General features: G+C 52.8%; 2 protein-coding genes across 3 annotated transcripts in view; one reads left to right on the forward strand and one right to left on the reverse strand.

The window, feature by feature from the left end:
- The window catches only part of RASSF4 (Ras association domain family member 4), a 35,130-nt gene extending 14,414 nt beyond the window's left edge, over positions 1-20,716 (reverse strand). For both annotated transcript variants that reach the window (XM_023198584.2, XM_023198585.2), the window contains exons 1-3: positions 20,594-20,716; positions 10,032-10,127; positions 8,448-8,523 (exon numbers count right to left, since the gene is read on the reverse strand). In XM_023198584.2, the coding sequence (XP_023054352.1) occupies positions 8,448-8,523; positions 10,032-10,093 (138 nt within the window). In that variant the 5' untranslated portion in view covers positions 10,094-10,127; positions 20,594-20,716. The remainder of the gene's footprint in view (positions 1-8,447; positions 8,524-10,031; positions 10,128-20,593) is intronic.
- DEPP1 (DEPP1 autophagy regulator) lies at positions 1,413-2,886 on the forward strand. The gene is made up of 2 exons (XM_023198586.2): positions 1,413-1,635; positions 2,192-2,886. The coding sequence occupies exon 2, from the start codon at positions 2,217-2,219 to the stop codon at positions 2,853-2,855; it is 639 nt and encodes a 212-aa protein (XP_023054354.1). The 5' UTR covers positions 1,413-1,635; positions 2,192-2,216; the 3' UTR covers positions 2,856-2,886.
- Positions 20,717-25,179: the final 4,463 nt, after the last annotated feature.

Genomic DNA, 25,179 nt, shown 5'->3' on the forward strand with positions numbered 1-25,179 from the left:
AAGGTGAGAAGTGCCATGTGCCACTGAAATCCTGTTCACTGTCTCAGGCACTCCCTGCCCGGATGCCTTTGTGCACATGAAGTTGCCACCTAGAATTCAAGAACTTGGGACTGCCAGTTCCTCCTGCTTGCCTAGGGAGTCTGGGGTCTGCCCAGTACTCAGAGCTCAGGCTTGGGCTACCTCTGGAGGACTCCTTTTTCTCCCCACCTGTAGCACAGGCAGGCATGTTCCAGGTGGGACTGTGGCTGGGGCAGAGGACCTGTGGCCTGTCGGGGAAGTGCAGGAGCTTCCCAGGGACTGCCTCCCTCGTCCTTGGCAGCCTCCTTTGCTGGCATGGTCACTCCTGGACAGAGGCGGTGGCTTTCTAATGCTGCCCAGGTGCTCCTTGGCAGCCCCCCAGCCCCAGCCCAGGCCCAGCAACTGGAGCCATCCTCTGAAGCAGAAGCCAGACTGCAGTGCCCTTGTTCAAACCCTGCAGTGTCCTTTCCTCCCTCTTGGAGGGAAACACAGCACCCACGCCAAGGTTCACTGACCCCCTCCTACATGGGCCAGTCTGCAGGCCCCTTGCTGTGCCCTGAGCATGTCTGTCTGGCGCACCCTCACCACAGGGACTTTGCACGTGCTCCCCCCGCCACCTGGAATGTGCATTTTCCCATTTTTTTCAAGTTTCTGCTCCAGTATCTGCTCTGAGGGAAGACATCCCTGACCACTGTTCCTGTGGTGGCATCCTACCACAGCGTCCCACTGTGCTGCTGTGCTTTTCCTTCAGGCAGCTCTTGCTGTTGCCTGAATCACAGCACCCATTCATCTCTGGCTTGATCTCCTCCATTACTAGAATATGAGCTCCAGGGGGCCACACCTTTGTGTGCAGTCACGGCACACAGTAGCACCTCACATCTGGTGAACAAGTAAACAAATCCTCAGAAAGCACCCCATCTGGAGTGTAAGGAGACCAGGGTCAGACCTCGCAGACCGCCCTTGGTCCCTTGGGAGCAGGGTGTGTCTCCCCTAAGAGCAGGTCTAGGGACCCAGCCTCAGCTGCCTCCAGGCTGGGGTCCTGTGCTGCTGATTTTTCATCAAAGTTGCCGAGGACCTGGCCCAACTTCACAGGAGTCATGATGGGCTGGTGTAATACAGAGTGGGAAACAAGCTTTGGGGCAGGGGTGGCCCTGGGGCTACCTGTGAGGGCCCAGTGGACCCCCTCCCTCTCCCAGTGCCCCTAGGTGACCAGCAGTGCACCCATCCCTTTCCTGCCCTGCAGCGTAAACATTTCCCAGCCTCCTACAGGCAGAAAAACACCTCCAAGCGGGCAGCTGGGCCAGGCCCCGCCCACCAAGCTGTTTTCCTAAGAGAGCCTTCCTGAGCAGGCTATTTTTGGTCCTCGTGACAGTGATTGAGAGCTGGTGGGAAGGTATAAAAGCAGCTGCCTGCCAAAGATCTTCAGACAGCTCAGGGAAGAGTCTGGCACGGTTTACTGTGAGACTCAGTGCACCGTCCTCCTCCCCGCGGCCCCCACCCTGGACCCCCTGCTGGAGCCTCCACCCTTTGGCCTCCAAGCTTCCCAGGGGCTTCCTTTGGACTGGCCTGTCCCTGCTCATCCATTCTCCTGCCACCCCCAGACCTTCTCGGCTCCAGGTAAGAGGGAGCAGCTGCCCTTGGGTTTGAGACAAAACACAAGGGCTTTGTTTATGTTTGAGGGCAATTCCCAGCCTGAACTTGCACAGCCTCCCTATGAGTTAGAGACGAGGGCTGTCTGTAGAGGGCTTTGCATTTACAAAGGGATTCAGGGGTTATTTCATGTGTTTCCTACAACATCTCTGCCAGGGGTATTTATAACCCTGTTTTATGGATGGGTAAGTGGAGTCCTGGAGAGGTGGCCTTGCCAAAGGTCCCAAGGTGTGTGGCCGATCCTGGTTTTAAACCCAGCTTTCCTCTGACCAGTGTTTGTTAGGTTGGTTTCTCTTATCTGTGCACATTCTGAAACAATAAGGATAAAATCTTAAGCCTTTGGGTTTTAAACTGAAACAGGAAGAAAGAGCCCAGGAGTGTGAGCTCTGGTCTGGGCTCTGTAGACTTCGAACTGCTCTCAGGGCACCAGATTCCTACAGGCAGCCCCAGAGGAGTGTGGGGACTCTGAGGGGCGGTGGGACGCATGGCAGGCCCTTACCACCTGGCCTCTGTTTCCCAACAGGTTGCCACCTCCTCTCGCCAGAGTGATGAGGTCCCGGCTTCTGCTCTCCGTGGCCCATCTGCCCACAATTCGGGAGACCACGGAGGAGATGCTACTTGGGGGTCCTGGGCAGGAGCCCCCGCCCTCTCCTAGCCTGGATGACTACGTGAGATCCATATCTCGACTGGCACAGCCCACCTCTGTGCTGAACAAGGCCACGGCCCAGGGCCAACCCAGGCCACCCCACAGGCCAGTCCAGGCCTGCCGGAAGGGCCGCCCTGCTGTGTCCCTGCGGGACATCACCGCACGTTTCAGTGGCCAGCAGCCCACACTGCCCATGGCTGATGCTGTGGACCCCCTGGACCGGCTTTTTGGGGAGTCCCAGGAAAAGCAGCCAAGCTGGAGGGACCTGCCGAGGAGGACTGGCCCCTCTGCTGGCCTCTGGGGTCCGCACAGACAGATGGACAGCAGCAAGGCCAGGGGGGCCCCCAGAGGGAGGCTCTGTGAAGCCAGGATGCCTGGGCACTCCCTAGCAAGACCATCGCGGGATGGGCAGCAGAACTCTGACCTAAGAAGCTGGACTTTTGGGCAGCCTGCCCAAGCCATGGCCTCCCCCGGCAGCCCCCGCCCCAGCAGTGTCCTCAGAACTCTCTACTCGCACCTCCCGGTGATCCAGGAACTCTGACCCCTGCCCAATAAAGGCTTCTGTAAAGAGCTCGGTGGGTCTACATCTCCCGTCTTCCCCCATGGTGGTCACTGTCCCTGACAGGTCTCTGGAAGGGAAATGCTTTTCTGCAGAGGCCCCTGCTGGGGCAGTTCACAGTGAGACGGACCCCCTCTGAATATGATAACAGCCTGTCTCACATGAGGAGATGTTACTGATCCCGTTTGCTCTGATCCTTGCTGACTGATCACCTTGAGCAAGTTACTTAACATCTGTGTTCTCAGTTTCTCGTGGGTCATATGGGACTAATTACTGGCACCTGCCTCCCAGGCCATTCTGACGCGTAAAGGCATGTAGGCACCCATTCGCTGAGTAGCTATTGTCATCGCTGGTGGGGAAACTGGTGGTAAGGGTATGAGGGTAGTGGGGTGTCAGCCCCCCAGGTGTTTCAGAACAAGGCCTCAGGCACTCCCAAGTCCGCCTCTTGGCCTCCACTCTCAAAGTCCACGTTGTGTGAGGCCCAAGGGAACACATGGAGTCTTGGCAAATGCACTGATGTATTCCAGGGGGACTGTCACCTGGCACCACTGGGGCACTCTGCTGGCTACAACTCATACATCCTGTCGTGGCACTGGGAGAGTTCCCCCATGACGAGGGCCAAGACAGAATCTGCACCGCTCAGTCCTACCATCCCCACCCCCACATCACCTCCACCCAGGGTCCTCATGGCATGGTCAGGGTCCCAGCTGTGGGTGAGAAGCAGGGCACTGTCCAGCTGTCCTTCGCCGGGGAAGTCCAGATGTTCTAAGGCCCAGGCCAGGGCATCTGGAGTCTGAAGGACCCCAATTCCTAGAGGCATCTGGCAGAAAGAAGGTGAGGCATCAGGGAATGGGAATCAGGCTGCCTCTGGTCAGTGGCAAAGGGACAGAGAGAGGAGAGGAGGAAGATTGAGCTGGGGGCGACAGCCAAGCTCACCTGGGCGGGTGTCTGCCACCTCCTTGCTCTGCGAGTTGTCAACCTAGGTCATTCTCTTTTTTTGTGGCTATTTTTAATTGCTTTGGATTTGTTAAATGCTTGCCTTCTGTTACGTTCAGACAAGCAGTTACCCAGTTTCCTTATCTATAAAATGGGGACATCAACAGTGTCCTTCACACCCTGCAAGGGCTGGGAACCTGCTCATATGAACTTGGAGCTGCAATTATGAGCACTGTAGACAAATGTTTGTATCTGTCACAGCCCACTGTGTCTCTGTGGTGGTCTCAAACCCGCAGGTTCCTGACTTTGGGCAAACGTGTGGGGCAGCTTTTAGCCAGGGCAGCCTTTAGCCAACCATCACCCTCAGGAGAGATCCGGAGGGCCCCCGACCAAAGCAGAGGGGCCGAGGTCCAGGCTTGCTGGGTCCAGCCTCACTACAGCCCCTTCTGCAAAGCATCATGAAATTGGGTCAGAGGGTTAGGGTTAGCAGACTCCTCCATGCTCAGAAGCTGCCTCGCTGCATCTGGGGAGGTCAGGCAGTTTGAGGAGACCCATCATCCCCGTGCTTCCCCACTAATACCCAGCTTTGTGAAAGAGGTCAATGGTACCTTTGAAAGGCGCTCCCTCCCAGTCGAATACAGGTTTGTGGTGGGGGCTTCTGGCAGTGTCCCAAGCTCCTGCAGAGAGCCCCAGGGGAATTCCTTTCCCTTCAAGCTAAGCCTCTTGGTGGGCCCTTGTAGAGCAGTTGCGTTCTCCTTCCTACTTGCCACTGGAGTGGGGGTGGGGAGAGTGGAAAGGGGAGTAGAGAGGGGAGTGGAGGTGGGGGTGGGAGTGGAGAGGGGAGCGGGGCTGGGGGTGGAGTGGGAATGGAGAGGGAAGTGGGGGCAGGGGTGGGAGGTGGAGAAGGGAGTGAGGGTGGAAGGTGGGGGTGGGGCTGGGGGTGGAGAGGGGAATGGAGAAGGGAAGTGGGGCTGGGAGGTGGAGAAGGGAGTGAGGGTGGAAGGTGGGGGTGGGGGTGGAGAGGGGGGTGGGGGTGGGTGGTGGCAGGTGTTGGTGGGAGGTGAAGAAGGGAGGGATTGGGACACGAGGACCTGCCTAGAGCGGGCAGGCTGGGAAGCGCTTTGCGGCTCCCAGAAAACAGATGTTCTTGGAGCTGGTCAGTCACTCTGGGGGCCAGTGGTCTGCCAGGCCTTCGGAGAGGGGACGGGGCAACTCTCTCAAGGCGGGATGTTGGTTTTCCGCACCCCTGGGAGAGAGAGAGCGCCCCCGGACCTGGGGAAGCCCCTTCCGTTTCTCGCAATGCTGAGGGGGTCCCAGGGCCGAGGAGCGGGACTGGGTGTAGAGCGCGTCCGTGGTCACCAGGGGGCGCCCCCGAGCCTCTGCACTGCGCCCCAGGCGGGCGGGGCCGGCACGCAGTCCCCGGAGAGGGTTCCGCTGCCTCGGGCTCACTTGCTTGCCGAGAGCCGAGAGCGGTGGGTTTACACAAGGACATTTCCCGGCAGTCCTTTTTTCTTTGGAGATACCAGCCAGCCTGGTTAAAGCCCTTTGCCGTGTTCAAAAGGCACAGGCTGTTCCCCGTTGTTCAGGCTTTTTGTTGTAATACAAGCAAAATTATCCCAAAGGCGAGGTTCATGATAGAGGAAGTCCGCGCCTCAGCCTCCAAACAAGGCGTCCCTCCTCTGGCCCCTCGGAAGCGGGGAGAAAGCTCACAAGGAGACGCTGGCCCCAGGGCGTGGCCCTGCCCACCTTCGGAGAAGTGGGATGAGACAGTGGAGGAGAAGGCACCCCAAACCGTACTGCTCGGGCTGCCGGTGCTGCAGCGGGGAGGGGCAGTGAGAACACGGGGGGTCTCCTTCAGGCGGCTCTGGGAGCGCACCCCGGGTGGTGAGCCCCTCGCCAGCCTGAGAGCCCCTTGGCTTGGGGCTCAAGGGCAACAAACAGCTCCCTGTGTCCTTGAGACCTGTTCACTGATACTGGGTGGAGACCTCCAAAGCCTAATGCTGGAAATGGTATTGCCGTTTTGTGAGTGGCTGTGATCTTGGGACCATGGCCAGCACCCTTCATTTACTGTAATGTGACCTTGTCTAGAGACTTAAACTGTGGGAGCCTCGATCTCTTTGCCTGGAAAATAATCATTCCTATATCACCTTATACTAAATAAAGGAGAGGCAAAGTGCCTGGTGCATTGGAGGTTCCCCGGGGAAGTGTCGGTTCCTCTTGTGTGCCCAGCCCTTGGGGCCTGTGGTGCCTGAGAAGAGACTGGCCTGGGATGGTCCTGCCTCTGTAGCAAGTGCCCAGAGGTCCAGGAGGTCGTCGTGCCGGGTGCATCACAGGGCCACAGTGAGATCTGGAGGGGCTTGGTGCCCCAAGGACCAGTTGTGCCTATCAGCGTCACAGCCTGAAGCCTCGTCTTATGTGGTGATTGTGACCCAGCAAAAATGCACACTTCTTCAGGCCGGTACCCCCTGGGCTGTTAAGGCTACAGAAGTTTCCTGAAAGGTACTTTCTGGCTCCATGGAGACCAGGTCAAACCTCACACTTTCTTCAGAGTTAGGGACAGGAAAATCCCCTTGGTGGGTTGACTTTCTATCCTTAAGGGCTGTCAAGAACACCTCTTCCCAGCCTTAGAGTCCCCTACTTCTCTATGTGGGCTGTCCCGCAGCATACACAAACCACAGACGCAGGGTGGAGGCTCTTGGGGCTTCCTGCCCCACTGCCCCTGCCCCCGACAACCATTCCTACAGAGGGGATTATCTTGGGGAATCCCGAGTGCCAAAACTAAGCTCTTACTAGTGGTTTTCAAACTTGACCTTCCACCAGAATGCCCTGGAGGGCTCGTTAAAACATGGACAGGAGGACTAAGTGTTTTCCGATCAGCAGGCCGGGGGAGGGGCATGGTAGGAATTTGCATATCTCACCAGTTCAACAGCAGCGACCACACCCCAGGCCTCCACCAGGAGGTATGAAGTGGCGTGTGTTAACAGCACAGGTGGAAATCCCTGTGGCCCCATCACCCTCTCCCCAATGCCCCCCTCTGCCCAGCACACTGGAGCTCAGGACTGAGAACTCACCCCAGCTCTCTCCAGGCCTACACCTGCTGCTTAAGTCACCCACCAACTCTACACAGGGACCCACAGGGTGCCTGGCCTGGGGAGGGCAGGGTGGGGGACAGGCAGGGTGAGACAGGTGTCACAGAAGCAAGCGTGAGGAGGTGAGATGGCAGGAGAGGGAGGGGAGCAAGCTCTCGGGCCCTGTGGCCTGGGCAGGTCAAGGAGGTGGAGTGTGAGATTTGTACCATGCTTGGTGGTCACAGGCAGCCCAGCATAGCCTGGACCAGGAGCCAGAAGCTCCCGAAGAGTTTGACGTCTGGCCTGGCCGGCCAAGGGGACACCTCAGGGGCTGGCTGAGGCCGTCTGGCAGCAGATTCTGGCTGGCCCTCTGACCTGCTACTGACTGGCAACCCCCGGCTGCCCAGAGCTGCCTGGATGCCTGGGCTAGCTCTGGCCTGGGAGCTGTAGAAAGGTGTCTAAATTACTGAAGAGGGAGGGCTAGGCTAGTGAGCCAGGACTAGTGAGGAGGTCTTGGGTTTCCTGGGACTGCCCTGCCCATTCCTGTGTTCAACAACAGAGGGGCACTTGGAATCCATCGGCCCTGGTCAGATGCTAATGGATGGGAGAAAGTCCAGGAGCCAACCCAATCTCAACTGCAGAACCCCCCCCCCCAAAAAAAAACAGCCTTACCACGATAAGACTTGCCACTAGGCAGTACACATATGTTCAATTAGACCAAGATAGGGCCACAAAGCCCAACCAAGATTCCCGCGTGAAACATCAAAGGATGTGAATGACCACAAGACTAGGGCACCACTTGCCCTGCCCAGTGGGTGGTCCCCCAAGCCCAGGCCCTGCAGAGTCCAGCCAGTGCCTGAGGGCTGTGTTTGGCATCAGACATGTATTTAGCCCACATGATGTTTCAAGATTTGGGAAATTCCTCATGAAATTCCAGATAATCTATCCTCTTTTGAAAAATCAGAAAGGGTCTGGCTGCACTAGGCCTACAATCCTGCACAGCAGGGATGGTTTGATCTGATGGGCAGCTGACTCCTTGAGTGGGGACCCACTCCCCACACCTGCGCTGCCTGCTGTGAGCCCCTGAGCCTGTAAGCCCCTGTGTAGCCCCACACCCCACTTTACAAACGAAAGCACTGGGCACCAGGGGCCACAGGTGAGACCATGCAGATACGTGGCAGAGTCGGCAGGGAACAGAGAGGGCCCAACTCCTCTAGTCCGCTGAGTGGTGTGATGGGCGGAGGAAGGACCTGCTCTCAGCAGCAGTTCACCTGGACAAAGGTCTCAGGGGAATGGGGAAGGGGGAAGACCCCCAAGGTGATTTCTGCCACTAGGAACTCTGGAAGGGATGTGCTGACCCTCTGCAAGGAGATGACCTGGCTGCTGATAACCTGATCGCTGGCTTAGGGTCAGAGGTGAGTGATGAGAGTGACCATATAATTTATTGTCCAAACTGGGTCACTGCTGAGCGTGAAGGGAACGGTCTTCATCATTACCCTGAAACAACACGTGTCAGGCATGGCCTCCCAGGGTACATGGTGACCTCTATGAACAAGAGCAACAGGCTCACCTCGCGGTGTCTCAGCTGGAAGCTCTTGCCCTCATGGTAGCAGTTGTAGGTTTTCAGCAGGCCTAAGAGCTCCGACCTAGAAAGGGAAAGACATACATGTACTTTGGGGTGTGGCAGGGCATCAGCTTCTGGTCTTTGGCTTCCCTGGCCTCTTTTTCCTCATTTGTAACAGGAGTGTGACAGCACCCTTCTCACAGGCCAGGCATAACCAGAGGAGACCAGACTGTGCCATCGCGATGCACCCGGATGGTTTTGCACTTGGCCCTGGTGGGAGGCATGGGGGTGGGGCTGAGGAGGAGGCGAGACTCACAGGACAGGCCTGCGTCTGGTCCAGGATGTCCAGGGTGCCAACATTTTCACTATCACAGGTAAGGGCCTGGCAGCCTCCCTGTCCTCCACCTGCGTCACTTCCTCACAGTACATGCCCTGGACATGCTTGTGGCGTTGTACAGCCTATTGCTTTCCCCATATCACTTCCTACAAGGCCTGCTGTTGCTGCTGTGGGCCACCCTGAGGGGTGCCTGCCTCTTCCCCACCCTGACTTTCCGAAGGCGCAGCAGAAGGTGATGGTCCTTTGAGTAAGGCCCTGAAGTCTGCAGTAAGTCACTTTCCCTCAATGCTGTCTCCCTTCCCGAAGGGGAAGCCACAGCCCTGGCTAATGTTGGAGGGAGGGGAGGCCTGGACAGGTGCCTGAACCCAAGCTGGGCTCTGTGGGGCAGTGGGGCCAACAGACGTGGGATGTGAGCCACACTGGTAATTTCAATCTTCTAGTACATGTTAGGAGATGATATGGTTTGGAACTGTATCCCCACCCAAATCTCATGTGGAACTGTAATTCCCAGGGTTGGAGGCGGGGCCAGGTGGGAGGTGTTTGGATCATGGGAGCAGATCCCTCATGAGTGGCTTGGGCCATCCGTGTGATGATGAGTGAGCTCTCGCTCTGAGTTCACACGAGATCTGGTCATTTAAAAGTGTGTGGCACCACCCTCCACTCCCTCTCTCTTGCTCCTGCTTTCGCCATGTGAAGTGCCTGCTCCCCATTCGCCTTCCACCATGGCTGGAGGCTCCCTGAGGCCTCCCTGGAAGCCGAGCAGATGCCAGCACCACACTTCCTGTAAAGCCTCCAGAACCGTGAGCCAACTAAACCTCTTTTCTTTATAAATTACCCAGCTTCAGGTATTTCTTTATAGCAACACAAGAATGGCCTAATACAGAAGAGAAAATGAAACAGGTGCAATTAGCATTAATAACACATTTTATTGAACTCAATATATCTAAATTACTATTTGTCAACATGCAATCAATGTAAAAGTTATAATGAGGCCTCATACACACTTATTTAGTATAAAGTGCCTGCCATTTGGAGCCTCTTTTCTATTGCCCATGCCTCCCAGCCATGGACATGTGTGGCTTGGGGATCCCCTATTGGACAGGCTCAAAAAGAAGCACCCCATCACTGTCTCCCAGGGCACCCCATCAGATATCTGAACAAGTGCTCAGAACCCCTCCACCTAAAGGCTGCCCAGGATGAGGGGAATGGCAAATGTGAAGACTCCCCCACCCAACCTGCACATCAAGGCTTACTTCTGAATGGACTTGCTGTCGCTGATGGGCACGTGAGAACTCGGCAGACAGTCTTCCTTCATCTTCTCTTCCTCTTGTCTGCAGACCTAGAAGTGACTTGTTGGGAAGACAAGGACAAACAGGTGAGCCAGAGGAGCGCTGGCCAGTGCAGCACCCAACACCTGCAGCCCTGGCACAGACACCGTCGGCCTTGGCATCACACTGCCTGGGCACAAGGTGGCTGCAGCTAAAAGGGTCTGGCCCAGACCCACATGGCCACATGTCAGCCAAGCTGCCCTTGGTTGGGCAAGGTCATGCTGAGCCAGTGACACTGGTCCTTTCAGCCGCCCACCTCGGAAGACTCTCCATAATCCCCAGGAATGCAGATCCGTCTCCTAAGCATTTTAGACCACATGCTCCCTTCCCTTGGCTGGGACAGCCTGACTGATGGATTCTGCCTTGGTTGCTCCTGCAATCCTCCAGAGCTACCCTGGGCCTCTCTCCTGCCTTCCCACTGAGCCAGGCAGTGGCCATCACTGGCTCTCCTGGCAGTGGCTTAGTCGGCCTGTGTTCCCTATGTGCTGTAGACGGTTGGCATCTTCTCTGAGTTACCTCATCCAGTCCCTACAACAATACTGTGGGGTGAGTATCACCATATTCCCATTTTACAGATGAGAAGACAGGGACAGGAGTTTAAGCACTTTGCCCAAGATTACCAGCAAGTAAGCAGCAAAGCCACTGTTCCAGCATTCAGACCCCTGATTCTGGTCTCTTAGCACCTTCTCTATATTGATCACGGGCAGTGACTTAAACCCCTAAACCTTCCTTTCCTCATCTGTGCAACAAGGTAATTTCAAGCCCACAGGATCACTAGTGGATCCACACACAGAGCTTTCTCGATCCTGTTGGCATCTGCACAGCTTCCTGTTCCTCTCACTCCCCCATGTCAATGTGGCCAAGGACTCTTATCAAGGCCTCCTACATGCTGGGCGGGGAGGTAAAACTTCACACACACACACACACACACTCTCTTTCACACATACACTCATACACACACATACACAAAAATGCACACACGTACACAATCACATGCACACACACTCACGTGCACACAAAAACACACACATACACTCAACACATACACACATGCTCACACACACAAACACACCACACACACATACACGCAAACACACACAATCTCATCCACCCACACACTCACACACACACACACTGCAGTGCTGACCTTGCCTCCACCTTCCATCTCCCAAGTTGCAGCACAGGGCTGGGGGTGTTAGGACACATTGGGAGGGGGCACAGCCTGGGGCCACACCACATCCTTCCCACAGCAGAGCTCCACTCATTCACAACTCCCCCACATCTGTTCACACAAACCCATCATGTCTTCCCGGCCTGAGTGTGTTCTAATGCCACGGGGAGCGGGGAGCTCAAGCTCAGTTCCACCTGCTGTCATATTTATTAATGTCCTCAGAGCCCGTCCCTGCAGAATGCCCATCCCCTCGGGCACTCATTCGGACAGGTCCAATTTGCTCTCTCCCTCCTTGCTTGACAGCCACAAATGTGATGAGACTGCCCTCTGTGCTAGCATCAGGCCTGCATGAGCCTGTGATGCCAGAGGCAGGGAAATACAGTTGACCTGGAGAAGGGGAAGGATTTGAGGGAGTGGGCTTCCAGATCACCTCAGGATCATCCTATCCATACCTCCTCCCCTCTGCCTTGCTCCAGAGTGAGGCACCTCAGGGCCTGGAGAGATGTCAGGCCCCCAGCAGCAAGGCCTGGAGCCGGGGACTTCTTGCTGCATTTTTCTTGGCCAAGCAACAGGGATTTCAAAATAAAGTTTCAGTTCCTCAGCACCTCCGCTTGCCTGTGGAAAAAGTGATCTGCCCCCCGCTCTGGGTAGTTCCTCATATATTTGCAAGGCAGAAGCCTAGTGCAGCCCAGGGTGAGCCATGGGACTGGGTTTCTCAGCCCACACTACTTCTGTGGGTCTTCAGCATAACAAAATCTTGCTTTCAGCAAACTCGTTACAGGAAGGGCTGGATTTACCCCCACATAACAGGCGGTGTTTTTCTCTCTTGCTTTCCTCTGTATCCAGCTTCCACCCCAACTACCTGCTCTAAGCCCTGGGCTCACTGAATAGTTCATGGCTCCCCTAAGGGGCTCTATGCTTTTTCTTCCCTTGGGGCTTTTGTAGTGCTGTTCTCTGTTCAGAACCCAGAACTACTCCTTCCTCTGATGTTAGCTCCTCCTGGAAACCCTTGCCAGAAAAGCCCCAGTCCATGTCGGGGCAGCCCATCTCTGCCCCATCACCTCTTCCCATTTCCCCACTGGGCCCTGCAGAACCCAGCTCTTGTTTAGACTTCCCTCCCAAGAGAACAGGAGCACGGGGGCGGGGTGCTTTACCACTAGTTTCCAGCCCCAAGTATAAGCCTGGCACATCGCAGGAAGTCCATACATGGTTGTTAAATTGCTGAATAAATACAAGAAGCTTCTAGACTCCCTCCAAGTCTACTCTTCCAGAGCTGTGCACATACAGCAGGAATAAATAATATAAAAGTCTCCAATGGCCATGGAGGTGACTCCACTGAGGGACACTCGTCATGGGGTCCATGGGGAATGGGGGGCACATTCCTTTTGCGACGTGGCAACTCTTTTGGCATTTCATAAGAAGCCAGGAATCTGGATTTGTCCAGGCTATATTTCACTACTGAAAGGTGGATGGCTGGCAGAGGCATGCACTGTCCCTGGAATGCCCATGTGGTCACTCACCACCCTGGCCCTCTGCAGCTGACTGGGGCCATGGGCCTCATTCTGACCACTGAGCTGTGAACAATGTGTGGGTCCCTTCCAGGCCAGCAGCTTTATGCCAGTGCACAACCCTGCAGTTCTCCTGTCTCCGCCATCATGGCCCAGAAAGCCACATGTTTCAACTGTGCAGCTACTCGATGGTCAGCCTGGGTCCCTGAGTGACTGTGGACCAGGACCGTCTGCCAACCCACACTGGATATAGACTGAGAAAGAGAAATAAACCTCTGCCATGACAAGCCACTGGTGTATCAGGGATTTGTTACTGCAGCATAACCCAGACCAAGTCTCATGAAATACATAATCCAATTAAAACAACATATATTTAATGTAATATTTTATATTTAAATATATTTATAAATAAACCGAACACCTTTGTAAGACATTTACACCTAGTGGTGGTACAGGAATAATACAGATGGTTGCAGGAGAATAGAAAATTCCAGGCAGCCGTTTCACATGACCATCAAAAGGAAACTGTTCAAATAGGAGTTATAAGAAGCTAGGGGTCATAAGACTCTAAAAAAATCAGAGCGTGGCCAAACTGGCTAAGACCAACTGAACCCAACATAGTGCTGGATTCGACCTAGGTTTCTCCGCACTATACACTCATTAACCAGGCAACTCTCTGGTATGCTAAGTCACACACCCACGGCACCATGACAGTTCCAGAACACCAATATGTGACGTAAAAGGGTGGCACCACAGTTTCAAGAAAGTTCCACATTTTTCCAGGAATCTTCTTGGATATTCCACCCCTTGGTTAAAGAAACCCATCAAGGCAGCAGCTCCCAACTCCCTTGCACACTCTCCCTTCTTGAGTGTGTACTTTCACTATTTTCTGACTTGTATGAGAAGGAATTCAAGGAGTCAAGAGCCTGGACATCAGCTGGGGTCAAAGTCCCACCAGTGTTTGGGGACCCCTCCTAGTCCACTAGACAGTGAGGCTCCAGTTTGTGACTTCCGATTCACGACACGGCATGATTTACATTTACTTCCAGTTTCCTATAGCGTGTGGGGAAGAAGTTTATTTTGCCATACGTGGTAGGAATACTTAGAAGTGGAATTTCCCGTAAGTCAGGCAGTGGTTACTTATTCATAGAAGATGCTTCCTAAAGAGCTCTGGGGTGCTTAGTTGCATGCCTTCTCCTCTCTGGGCCTTAATTTTCCCATCTGTACAACAAGAATATTGACCTCCAATGGGTTTGAAATTTTCTTAACTGTGGAACTCTTTGCTCAAATAGAAAATGTATGCAAAACAGATAAAAGGGGATTGTGTGGTTAACAGTGAGATGGTGGCAGAGAGCCTCATCTCCTAGGACTCTGGGTAATACTACTTGAAAAGCATGGATCTCCCTCTCTGGCCTTCATGAGTGCTTTTCCCCTTCATGCCTGCTTATTTATAGGACACAACCATGGTTGAGTGTCTCCAGCCATGATTGAATGGCATCAGCTGGGGGCGGCTGCTCAGAGGAGACAAACCAGGAGGAAAGTAGAGAAGAGTCCTAGACTGCAGATGGCAAAGTGAAGGGGTAAAGGGGAAGATGGGCTTGTAGGGTGAACAGCTGGGCAGAGAATGGGGCATGGCATCCCAGAGGAGGGCAGGGGGGTCAGCAAACAAGGCTGAGGGAGGTGGCTCAGGGCCCACTGCAGCAAAGGGAGGCTCTTCCAGCTTGCTGGGCTGGGTCCTGAGCCTTACAGGGTAGGAACCTCGGCTCCACACAAAGACAATCTCTCCTTTGAGAGAGGCACACATTTCTGTGTCCTCCAGCACTCATTAGCTTCATGGCCCTAAGCAAGGGAAGGAGATGAAAATATTTTATCCCCAACATACATTTCTTTGACATATTCTTAAATGGCTGCCACTTGCCCATCCTGAAAAAAGTGGCTGGCAGATTGTCTTCAGCGGGAAAATTTGCATCTGTAGAGGATCTCCATTAATGTAACCAGGCCCCCTCCCCTTTCCAGGTCTTTCCCCACATCCAGGAGAGATTGAGAATCTACACCTTTAAAAGTCTCTCTGAAGGAGGCTTCATCTACATAACAAAGTCACTTTCACTAGCCAAGCCTCTCCTCCTCCCATAGCCTGTTTCACCAGAATCTAAGCCCCTATTCTTTCTGTAACCTCAAAATGGTATATAAGTCTCTGTAACTCACTGGGAAAATGGACCATCATTCTGAAGGCTCCCATGCATGCACCTTAAGTAAATGTGTATGCCTTTTCTCCTATTAATCAATCCACCTCATGTCTGATTTTTAGTGAAACTTTAAGGGCCCAAGAGCCTATGGCTCCCACAAAAGTCACTTGGTCTCTCTGGTTCTCACACCCAACACTGCAAGAAGACCTGTTTTCCCTGAGCTCCAGGATCACTCACAGAATTCCACTGCAGAACTCAACACTGAGCTTGCGCCCTATCCCCTTTAACCAGACTTTCATTCATTTTGATGAATTTTATTCGTTTTGACATCACTGGGCGAGTCCTACAGGAAGCTGCATGAGTACATAAGGGGTGTCCAAAAGACAGCTGTGGCAGGAGCGAGCTACAAGGGGGAACACACACACACACAACAGGAGAGGAAAGGGAGCCATGTCTCTATTTGGAGCATTTTCCTGGAACAGCCTTTTGCATTGAATCTCCAAGTGCACTAGGTGGGGCCTTTGAGAATCTCTGCCAGCGTATTTTCCAGTCTTATAAACAGCACAACCTTATCTTGAAACTAGATCCTAGGTAGAAGCCTAATACACAAATGGATTAAAGCGAGGCTGCATGGTTGGCAGCAGGAGTCAGGGGAGGATGGGCTGGGGCTGGCCTGCCACCCAGGCTCAGGCTCAAAACCACAGAGTGACAGATGCAGTTGGACAGGCCAAGTCGGCCAGCGGGCCCTCCCCTCCCCTCAGCCGTGCCATTCTGCTGGGAAAGTTCAGCCTTCTTTGTCTGGGCCTGCTCCCCTCCCCCAGGTCCCAGGACACAGCTCAGGCCTCCACGCCTGTTTCCCAGGCTGGAGGACACTCTGTCCCCAACCAGAGTGATCAACTGCAGCCAGGGCTCTCTGTAACCCAGAGGAGGCCCCCTGGGCGGCATGCCAGCCATGGCTACCTGTTCCAGTGAACAAGCAGTGAGTTGTTCTTCCTTTCCACTTCAGCAGCTGTTCTGCCAGCCGTGCAGACAGATAGCCTGCTGTCACTACTGAGGGACAAAGGCCGCCGAGGACTTTACAGCTGCTAGGCATGGGCCGTCTTTCCTTTTTTGTGTTTGTGGGGACAGTTATTACAGAAGAAGATGACTGTGATTCTTCCAGTCACTCCCGGGGCCCAATTCCTACAGGCCAGTGGCAAAAGGAACAGAAGATGCCGAGTCAAGTGAGGCTTTCGTGACACGAAATCGCGTCCACTTGAAGGCCTTTTATTTTAAGACTGTGCTGCCTGCTTTTCCGTCTGACAATGACCCTTCTTACATAAAACATGGCCAACATAGATGTGGTGTCCTTGCTTGGCAAAAGGGAAAACGTACGGGCATCCAAATTAAAATATTCTAAGCATGTCTGTGAAGGCTGAGAGCTTGGTTACCTCTGTTTTAACATTTCCTGAAATTGTGATTTTTATTTGCTTATTTCAGCATGATTTAAATCAAATAGGTTATATAGAAAGTGACTTGGAAAGCAAAAGAAAGGAGGACAAGGGTGTGGGGCACAGCTGGGGGCCTGAGCTGCTCCTGCTGGAGGAGGACAGCAAGTGCAGGCCACAAAGCAGGTGCAGGCCATGCTGCCGGCATTCCCGGGGGACTAAGTTCCTGGCTGCAGTCCATGGCTACCACATTCAAATGCCAGCCACAATGGCAACAGGGCACAGAGGACGATGAACCTTTAAAAGGCCCCTCCCAGCACCTGTTAGCCAGCAATTGACAAGAGCCTGGCCGGGGAAGAAGTTGCAGCGTCTGCCAGCACCAGGTGCCTCTGAGGGGGTACCCTCAGCCAAGCATTTTTGTGGCGAGAGCCGGCTGTCTGGTTGTAGATGGCAGGCAGCGCCTCAGCAGCTGCCGCTCCCACCTCCTTCCACATTGCTATCCCCTCCTGATGCCTAGTTCCAATCACCAGACCCCTCCTCTCCACTCCCACCACCATCCCTCTGACTCAATTCACTCCTCCCTGTCCCGGAAGATTCTGCACTGTCCGTGTAGAGAGGGTGGAGACCAGGGGAGTCCAGAAGAGGTGGGCACAGAGCTCCTTTCCACCTCCGCTCCCGACTTGCCCTGGGTTGAACACACAGGCCCAGCTCATCTTTACTCCCCGCTGTGGTCCTGGACTCTCACTGACAGGTCTCTCTGAGTCCAGTCCAGCATCCAGGCCTCCCTGATACAGTTCCCCTTCCTCTGAGAGCCTGGCCCTGAGCACCCATGTAGATCACAGACCAGCCTTCCCAGTGGGCAAGACTTCTGGCTTCTGCCCTTGTTTCAAGGCAAAGCAATTTGGGACAAGAAAATCATTTCCAGTCCTCCTGCTCCCCCTTACACCTTAAACATACAATCCCTGGCCCTGGAACCCCCTGAATCACTCCTCAACTTCCCCACCAATCAGGCTCACCTCCTGCCTATGGAAGAGAAGATCTGGCCGGGTGCAGTGACTCATGCCTGTAATCCCAGCACTTTGGGAGGCCGAGGCGGGTAGATCACCTGAGGTTGGGAGTTCGAGACCACCAGCCTGACCAACATGGAGAAACCCCGTCTGTACTAAAAATATAAAAAACTAGCCGGGCGTGGTGGCACATGCCTATAATCCCAGCTACTATGGAGCCTGAGGCAGGAGAATCGCTTGAATCTGGGAGGCAGAGGTTATGGTGAGCCAAGATCGTGCCATTGCACTCCAACCTGGGCAATAAGAGCGGGGGAAAAAAAAAGAGAGAGAGAGAGAGAAGATCCACAGGAACAAAGATCTTCTTAGCTATAGTTTTCAGGCCAAACAGGTGCCCAAAATGGGCACTGGCCAATATCCCGATTGCCTGGGGCTGGGAGTGCAATGCAGAGGGGCAGACCCCTCTGGGTGCCTGCTGCTGCAGGGCTGCTCTGGAGGTTCTCTACGGCTGCCCTCACCTATGCTGTTCACTACCCCAGACCTATGTGCCACATGCCACTGCTGGAGACACAAGGGCCCTGTGAGACACAAGGGTCTCAGAATCTTTTGGGTCATAGAGTCCTTTGGAGTCTCTTGAAAGCTTAGTGCACTCTCCCCAGAAAATGCATGTATGTGCATGTTGCTGCAATCTGCATGCACACGCACACACACACAATTTGCATACTACTGCAGGGGGATGAGACAGTTCTTGTCCACGTGCTCCCAGATCCCCAGATCCCAGGTTTAGAGTCTCTGCTGAAAACTGTCACAGCAAGAAAGAGGAGGCAAAGGAGCATCGTAGAGCCTTGCATGTGAATTTTGCTGTGGCATTAACTTGGCCTGTGATCCTAGCGTGTTGTGCCATCTCTTGGGCCTCAGTTTAGCCAGAGCTGTTGTGGCAGCTGATATAGAGTCTTCAGGGGTCTTCCCAGCTCTGCAGCTATGGGGCTCAATGACATCCCACCTCTGCTTCCCAAGGTCAGGCGGGGCAAAGGGAGTGGGTTCTGGGCCTCTTCCTCCACAGTATATCCTAGGGAAGAAGGTGGGATAGCCAGAAAAGGAGACCCTGGGAACAAGTTTCTCTTTAACAAAAATAAAAAAACTGTAGAAGCTTTAGGAAGTGCAGCCACTTTCTATTTGATTTTCTTTATTTTAAAACCGTTTCCCCAAAGGTCCTCTGAGAGAGAATAACCACCTGGCCTTTGCAAGGCTCTGTGTTGAAAGCTCTGCTCTGTGACTGCCTGGCTTTGTGACTTTAGGCAAGTCCAGTTCCCTCTCTGAACCTTGGGGCACCTCATCAATTAAATAACTATAATTCTCGATGACTTCTGTGAAGACGAATGAGACCTGTAAGATGGGCCTTGTGTGGGGCTCTCCCATAATGAAAAGAGGCTCCCATTACTATTCTTACTGACACTGGGAGTCAGGGACTCTGGAGAGACAGTGGGGCCCCCGACATGGGAATGTGAGGCCTCCCTGCAGGAGTGGCCATGAGTGAGGAGAGAGTCTGAGTTGAACACTGAAACCAGGCCCCAGACCCCAGGGGCCCAGGGCAGAGGGCTTTCTGGCAGTCCTCCTAGTTAGGGTCTCCCCTTTGAGGCTTTGCACTTCCAGAATCTGAACTCTGACACACACCCAAGTTTCGTTCATGTTCTTTTTATGTCATAGTCCACTTGGTCCTGACCCAGGGGGACCCTGGACATTGATTCTGTTCTCGACCTCCAGGCCACCCACTGGAGCTTCATGGTGGAAATACAGCCCCATCTCCTGAGTTTCAGATAGACACTTTAATCTGTGGCATCAACATTTTTATTGTCAAATCACCAGCACTACACATAGAAAGAATTATGGCTAGAACTAACGACAACAGCCTTCACATACACTGGCAAAGTGCTGAAACAGCCCATGACAATTTCTGGGAGCATTTTTTTAAACCGGAGTTTAATGAGTTTCATCTCTTCTCTTCTCTCCTTTCCTCTTTCTCCTCTGACCCTCTCCCTCCCTGTCTTCTCCCCTAACCTGCTGTCCTGGCAGCAGTAGCTAAGGAACCACACAGAGGAACAGAAGGCAGGAAGGTCTACATTTACCTGTTACTTCACCAATTCATTTCTAACTTGTTTTTTAAAAAAATGGTTTTTGGCAACAAATCCTGATTGACACCTTAGTACTGTAGGCAGTTAAACTACAGCAAAGCCAGCGAGGGGCTCTTCTGTGAGTGCACAGCATAGCTTTGTAGTCTAACCTGCTTGGGTTCAAATTCCAGAAGCCCAGCCCTTATTTGCTGCGCGACCTTATTTAATTCCTCTGTGAAATGGGGCTCCTGAAGCTCTCCTTACTGTGTTTTAAGAAAGTGCTGGCCCTGGCCTGGGCACTGACTCTGGTGTGAGATGAGGCCTCCCTCCCTCCACCGTGCCAAGTTAATGAAAACACTGAGGCATCTTTTGGAAGTGGGAAGTGCAGGACGGGTCCGGAGTCAGGAGCCCAGAAGAGCAGGGCAGCAGGCAGGCTGAGCTTGGGAGACTAGGGGTGAAGAATAAGAGACCCAGCGGCACAGCAAGCCCTGGGTTCAAATCCTGGCTACATCACCAACTCATCCGGTAAAGGTGGACAATTTTGTAACTCTTTAAGCCTCAGTTTTCTCATCTGAAAACAGGATAACGAAAGTAGGACTCTCACTTGCTGTGAGGAGTAAGAGGCATATCGTGTTAAAGCACTTGGCCCTGAGCAAGGCAAGCCCTCTACAGACAGCGATTGTGAGACCCCTGCTGCTATTATTTTGGCGTTCGATTTCCATTAGTGAAATCGGAGTTGTGCCAGAGGCCTCTAGGCTCTCTCCCCAACTCTAGGATCAGTACTTCTAGGAAACTGGCTAAGGACAAGGCGAACAAAAAAGGTGTACCAATGGCCGCACTCACCTGTCGTGCTCAGGTTGTAGCCCCTAAAGTGCTTAACAGAGGTGCCAGGCGCAGTGCCCACTCTCAGCAATGAGCCCGAGGCCCGCAATGCGCCAGGCTGGCAGGGGGAGGGACCCTGTGCGCTGCGGCCGAAGGGCACAAGTGCCCAGGCTTCAGCGTCCCTGCCTGGTGGCAGTCCTGGGTCGGAGGGGATGGTCCATGGACGCCCAAACACTCTCCTGCTCGTTCGTCACTCACCGTTCAGTCATCGCGCAGTCCAGAAGCCACTGCATGTGTCGTGCCCTCGCTTGCACCGGAGCTTCCCCCCGCAGCGCCTGCCGACCCCCGGCTTCAGCTCCTCAGGACCCGGCCCGCCCAGTGCCTCGCCCCTCGACTCTCGCCCCGCCCCGCTCCCCGCCTCTTGCCCTGCACGGCCAATGGTGCCGCCCCGGCTTCTCCGTCCCGCCCCGGGCACGCCCCTCGCTTCGCACCGGCCAATGGCACCGCCTCGTACGCCCCGCCTCGCCCCGCCCCGGGAACACCGGTAGGGTCTGGGAGTCGGGCGGTGCTGGAGGGGTTGCGGGGAAGGTTAGGGGCTTGTGACCTGCCAGGTGTCCCCAGGCAATTGCTCAGCGCGCGGCGCGTTCCTGAGTTCCCGAGAGCGCCCCGGGACGCGCAAGAGAAAGTCCGACTCAGCCCCGAGGGGTTCGGTGTGCGGGCGGCGGCCAGGGACTTTGCGGGGTAACGCAGACTCCTGGACTTCCAACAAAGGCCGCTGCGCAGGCGCTGCAATCACTGCAGTCACTTGTCTGCATGCCTGGTGGGGCTTGGGGTCTGGGGAGGCTTATTAGTAAAGCCCGGAGCATTTGCTATTTATTGCTCTAGGGGCACCTTTGTACAGCCTGGCTGTTTGCTTGGCATGGCCTCTTAGAACTTCTTATCGTTTAAGAAATCCGATCTGGTGAATAAGAAGAAGTTAGTTTTTCTCTCCCAGTCACTGCCTCCTGGACGAAGGTTTGCCAGCAGAGAGGACAGAAAACCACAGGCCATTTGGGGAACTGGAAACAGTTCAGTGTTTCTGGGGCGTGGGGGTGGCAAGGCGGGGCATGGGGTTGATGGAAAACATTTGTAATTTCTGCTTTATCTCACCATTCCCAGCTCTGACCCCTGGACCTGTTCTCTCCCACCCATAACATAAATCATTTCAGTTTCATTCAACATGCGTTTCCTAATATTTTTAGGGTTTCATGGCCATTTTAGAATCTGATATATATCTTCTAGAAAACGCAGGTGGCCACATGCACCAAAATCAGCCTGGAATTTGAGTCTCATGGGTCCCTGAACCCCGACTTAGAGGGGCTTTGCTAATGCTTGCATGGCTGCTGTATGACTTATGTTGCAACCCCCACCTGCAAAAAGTGACAGGACTGAAGATACCCGGTTCAGGGGCCCTCCCATTTCTGCGTTTGCTTGAATTTTTGGAGAATGGCCCATCCTTTGACAGCTCTGAGGGTCCCTGTGGTTGATGACTTGTCATGACACATTTGCTGTTCCACAGCCCTCATCAAAGCTGAGACAAATAATTGGGTGCTTCCAAAGGTTTTTTAAAACGGTGGGTAAAATTCAATATAGCTGTCAACCTCTGAGCATGAGATCCTAAGAATTTAATCACTCCTGATAGGAGAAGTAAACATAGCACAGGGTGATATAACAGTTTCCCTGGGCTCTCCGGAGCTCGAGTGTGAATCATCTCTCTGACCTAGTTAATGCTGTTCACAGGGCCATGACTGGCTCTGAGTGAGGACTGGGTTTGGGACAGCAAGCCCATGTGTCCTGTGCACCTATTGCGGCTCAGACACTATGCCAGTGCTTTACGTTGGGGATCCCATGCAATTCCCTCAGCACTCCTGGGCAGTTGGTATTACTCCTTGCATTTCTTTAAATTTCCTTTTTTATTTTAGATTTAGGAGATACATGTGCAGGTTTGTTACAATTGTATATTGTGTGGTACTGAGGTTTGGGCTTCTATTGATCCTGTCACCCAGATAGGGAGCGTAGTACCCAGTAGGAAGTTTTTCACCCCTTGCCCCGCTGTCTCCCTTCCACTTTTGGAGTCCCCAGTGTCTATTGTTTTTATCTTTATGTCTCCGTGAACCCGATATTTAGCTCTTGCTTGTAAGTGAGAACATGTGGTGTTTGATTTTCTATTTCTGCATTAGTTGGCTTAGGATAATGGTGTCCAGCTGCATCCATGCTGCAGCAAAGGATACATTGTTTTTTTCTTTTATGGCTGTGAGTGCTAGAATTTTACATCAGACACAAGTGTCCATTGTCAGCATCCTCAGTTCCCTCAGAAGAAGGGTTCACCTTTTCTTTCAGGGTTCAATAGAACTGGGTGTGTTCTCCAGCTCACTTATGGTGGAGGCTGCCGATCCTGTCGGTTGCCAGCCAATATCCACTTCCTTCTTTGCAAAAAAGAAAGAGAGACAGGAAAGAAGGAAAAGGACAGGAAGGAAGGGAGGGAGGGAGGGAGGGAGGGAGGGAAAGAGGGAGGAGGGAGGGAGGAAGGAAGGAGGGAGGGAATGGGGAAGAGAGGAAAGAGAGAAGGAGGGAGGGAGGGAGGGAAAGAGGGAAGGAAAGGAGAGAGAAAAACCAACTTGTCTGTAGCAGCAACGTGCCAGCCCCTAGTTATGGCTCATGCCTACTTGTATTTTTCATACTCTACTTACAACCCAACAGTGGGTCATGAAATTAACTTAGTTGATGATGTGACTAGTACTTAAACAAATGCAAGGAAAAGTATCAGTGTACAGCACAAACAGTAAATATAAGTTGTGTTTTGTGGAATTTTTGTTTGCATTCTTAGTGTGGGTTACAGTTAAAAAAAAAAAACTGTCTAAGTCTTGACAATCCTTTTCATAGTTTTTTTCAGTGAAGCTAGAGGTGACCATGAGACCTACTTCTGGACACAGAGACAGGGGAAAGTGTGCTGGTGGAGGAGAGATCTGAGGGATGGTGAAGGTAACTTTTGCTTTCCTGGTAGAAAGAAGAGATGTCTCTCCTGCCTGCCTGTCTCAAATGAGTACATGATGTGTAATATCTGGAGCATTGGCAGCCACATTGAGATCATAATGCAACAGGTCCACATGCTGAGGCTGGCAGAGCATAAAGATCAAAGGTGTCTGGATCCTTCTTAACATCATGGATCTTCTGCACCATCCCTGCACTGCCTACTCCAGACTCCCTACCATGGAGAAAAATTAGCGCCTATTTCTTCAAGGCAGAGGTTGGTAAACCTTTTCTGTACAGTGCTGGATAGTAAATATTTTAGGCTTTGTGGGCTAAATGGTCCATGTCACAACTACTCACCACTATTGGGGTAGTTTGAAAGTAGCCATAGACAATATGCAAACCACAGGACGTGGTTGTGGTTCTCATAAAACTATTCTGAAAAATGGATGGCAGGGCTATATATAGTGTGCCAACCCCTTTCTTAGATGATCTTGTCCCCTAATTGTCTCTCTGACCTCATCTCCTCCTACTGCCTCTCCTTCTTCCTGCTCTGATCACACTGTTTCTCCCAGACACCCAGCCTGTTCCTGTCCGGGTCATGCCTTCCCATGGAGGACTCTTTCCCCAGTAGTCCGCATGCTCCCTCCTTCCCCTCCTTCCCCTCCTTCAGGTCTTTAATCACAAATCACGTCCTTTTTAAGGCCTTCCCTGGGCCCTCTGTAAAATGCCCCTCCCTGACCCACGCGTACCACTCTGGCATGCTGTATGTTCCAGCTCTTTATCATAAGCTCCTAGAGGAAGGGACACTATGCTTCCTTAAACACTGATTCTGTCTGAATTGTCACAGTGTTTAATCAATATTTGATATATGATTGATTTTTTTTTCTTTTTGCCAGATTCAGGTAAGAAAACAGACTCAGGGAGGCCAAGATGCCCCTCAAAATGACAGGTACAGATAGCGGTAGAGTCCAGGTTTGTGTCTGGTGGCCCCATGTGGTGGTGTCTGTACCACCCAGGAGTGAGGGAAAAACAACATCTACCTGTAAGGGAACATACTGGGTCTCAGGGGAGCCAAGGCCACACAGAAGTTCCTGCAAGACTTCTTGCTCCAGGGCGCCACCCAGTAAAGGAGGCCTTTGGGAGTCCATTAAGTGAGCAGGGCGTCCTGTTCATCGTGGGCAATTGCATTCTTTTTGGCCTTCCTACCTCAGAAAGACTTAGGAAATGCTGTTATTCTGCAAACAGTTCAGACTGGCTTGTAAGATCCATAAAAAGACAAATGGAAACACTCACAAGCCAATGTTTTTATGAAAGAGCCACAAAGGACAAATTTAGGTTTGATTTGCAAGTAGGGAAGCTCATAAGAACCTAAAAGCCTGATAAAGCCTACCGGGCCCGTCTGTCAGGCAGGCTGCTCTGTGTGGTTTTGGCTTGAGGCATCTTGGCACCAGGGCTCAGCTTCCAAAAGACCGAAAAATTACCTTCTTCCCTTTGGTGCTCCCAGGGTGAAAAGGCTGGGTACAATCACGTGTTGTTGAGATGTAACTTAGGTTTTTGAGGCCTGAAAAATAGGTTTATATATCTTGATGTAAATGATATTAATAATGAGAACCATTTTCAAGCCATTCTCTTAAGACAGTAAATGGGATTTTGAATTAATTTCTAATCGATCTGATTGATTCCTTAAGGTCTTTTATGGATGACTTTATGTGATTTTTTTTCCCCTTCATTGTATCCAACTTGCATTAAAAACAAATGACTTCTACCTTTCTTTCCTTCCTTCCTTCCTTCCTTCCTTCCTTCCTTCCTTCCTTCCTTCCTTCCTTCCTTCC

Source organism: Piliocolobus tephrosceles, chromosome 9, assembly GCF_002776525.5.
Source record: "Piliocolobus tephrosceles isolate RC106 chromosome 9, ASM277652v3, whole genome shotgun sequence".
In the NCBI taxonomy this organism is placed as follows: domain Eukaryota; kingdom Metazoa; phylum Chordata; class Mammalia; order Primates; family Cercopithecidae; genus Piliocolobus; species Piliocolobus tephrosceles.

Coding starts and splice junctions, on each gene's coding strand:
- DEPP1 (XM_023198586.2), top strand. CDS start 2,217: ATGAGGTCCCGGCTTCTGCTCTCCGTGGCCCATCTGCCCACAATTCGG.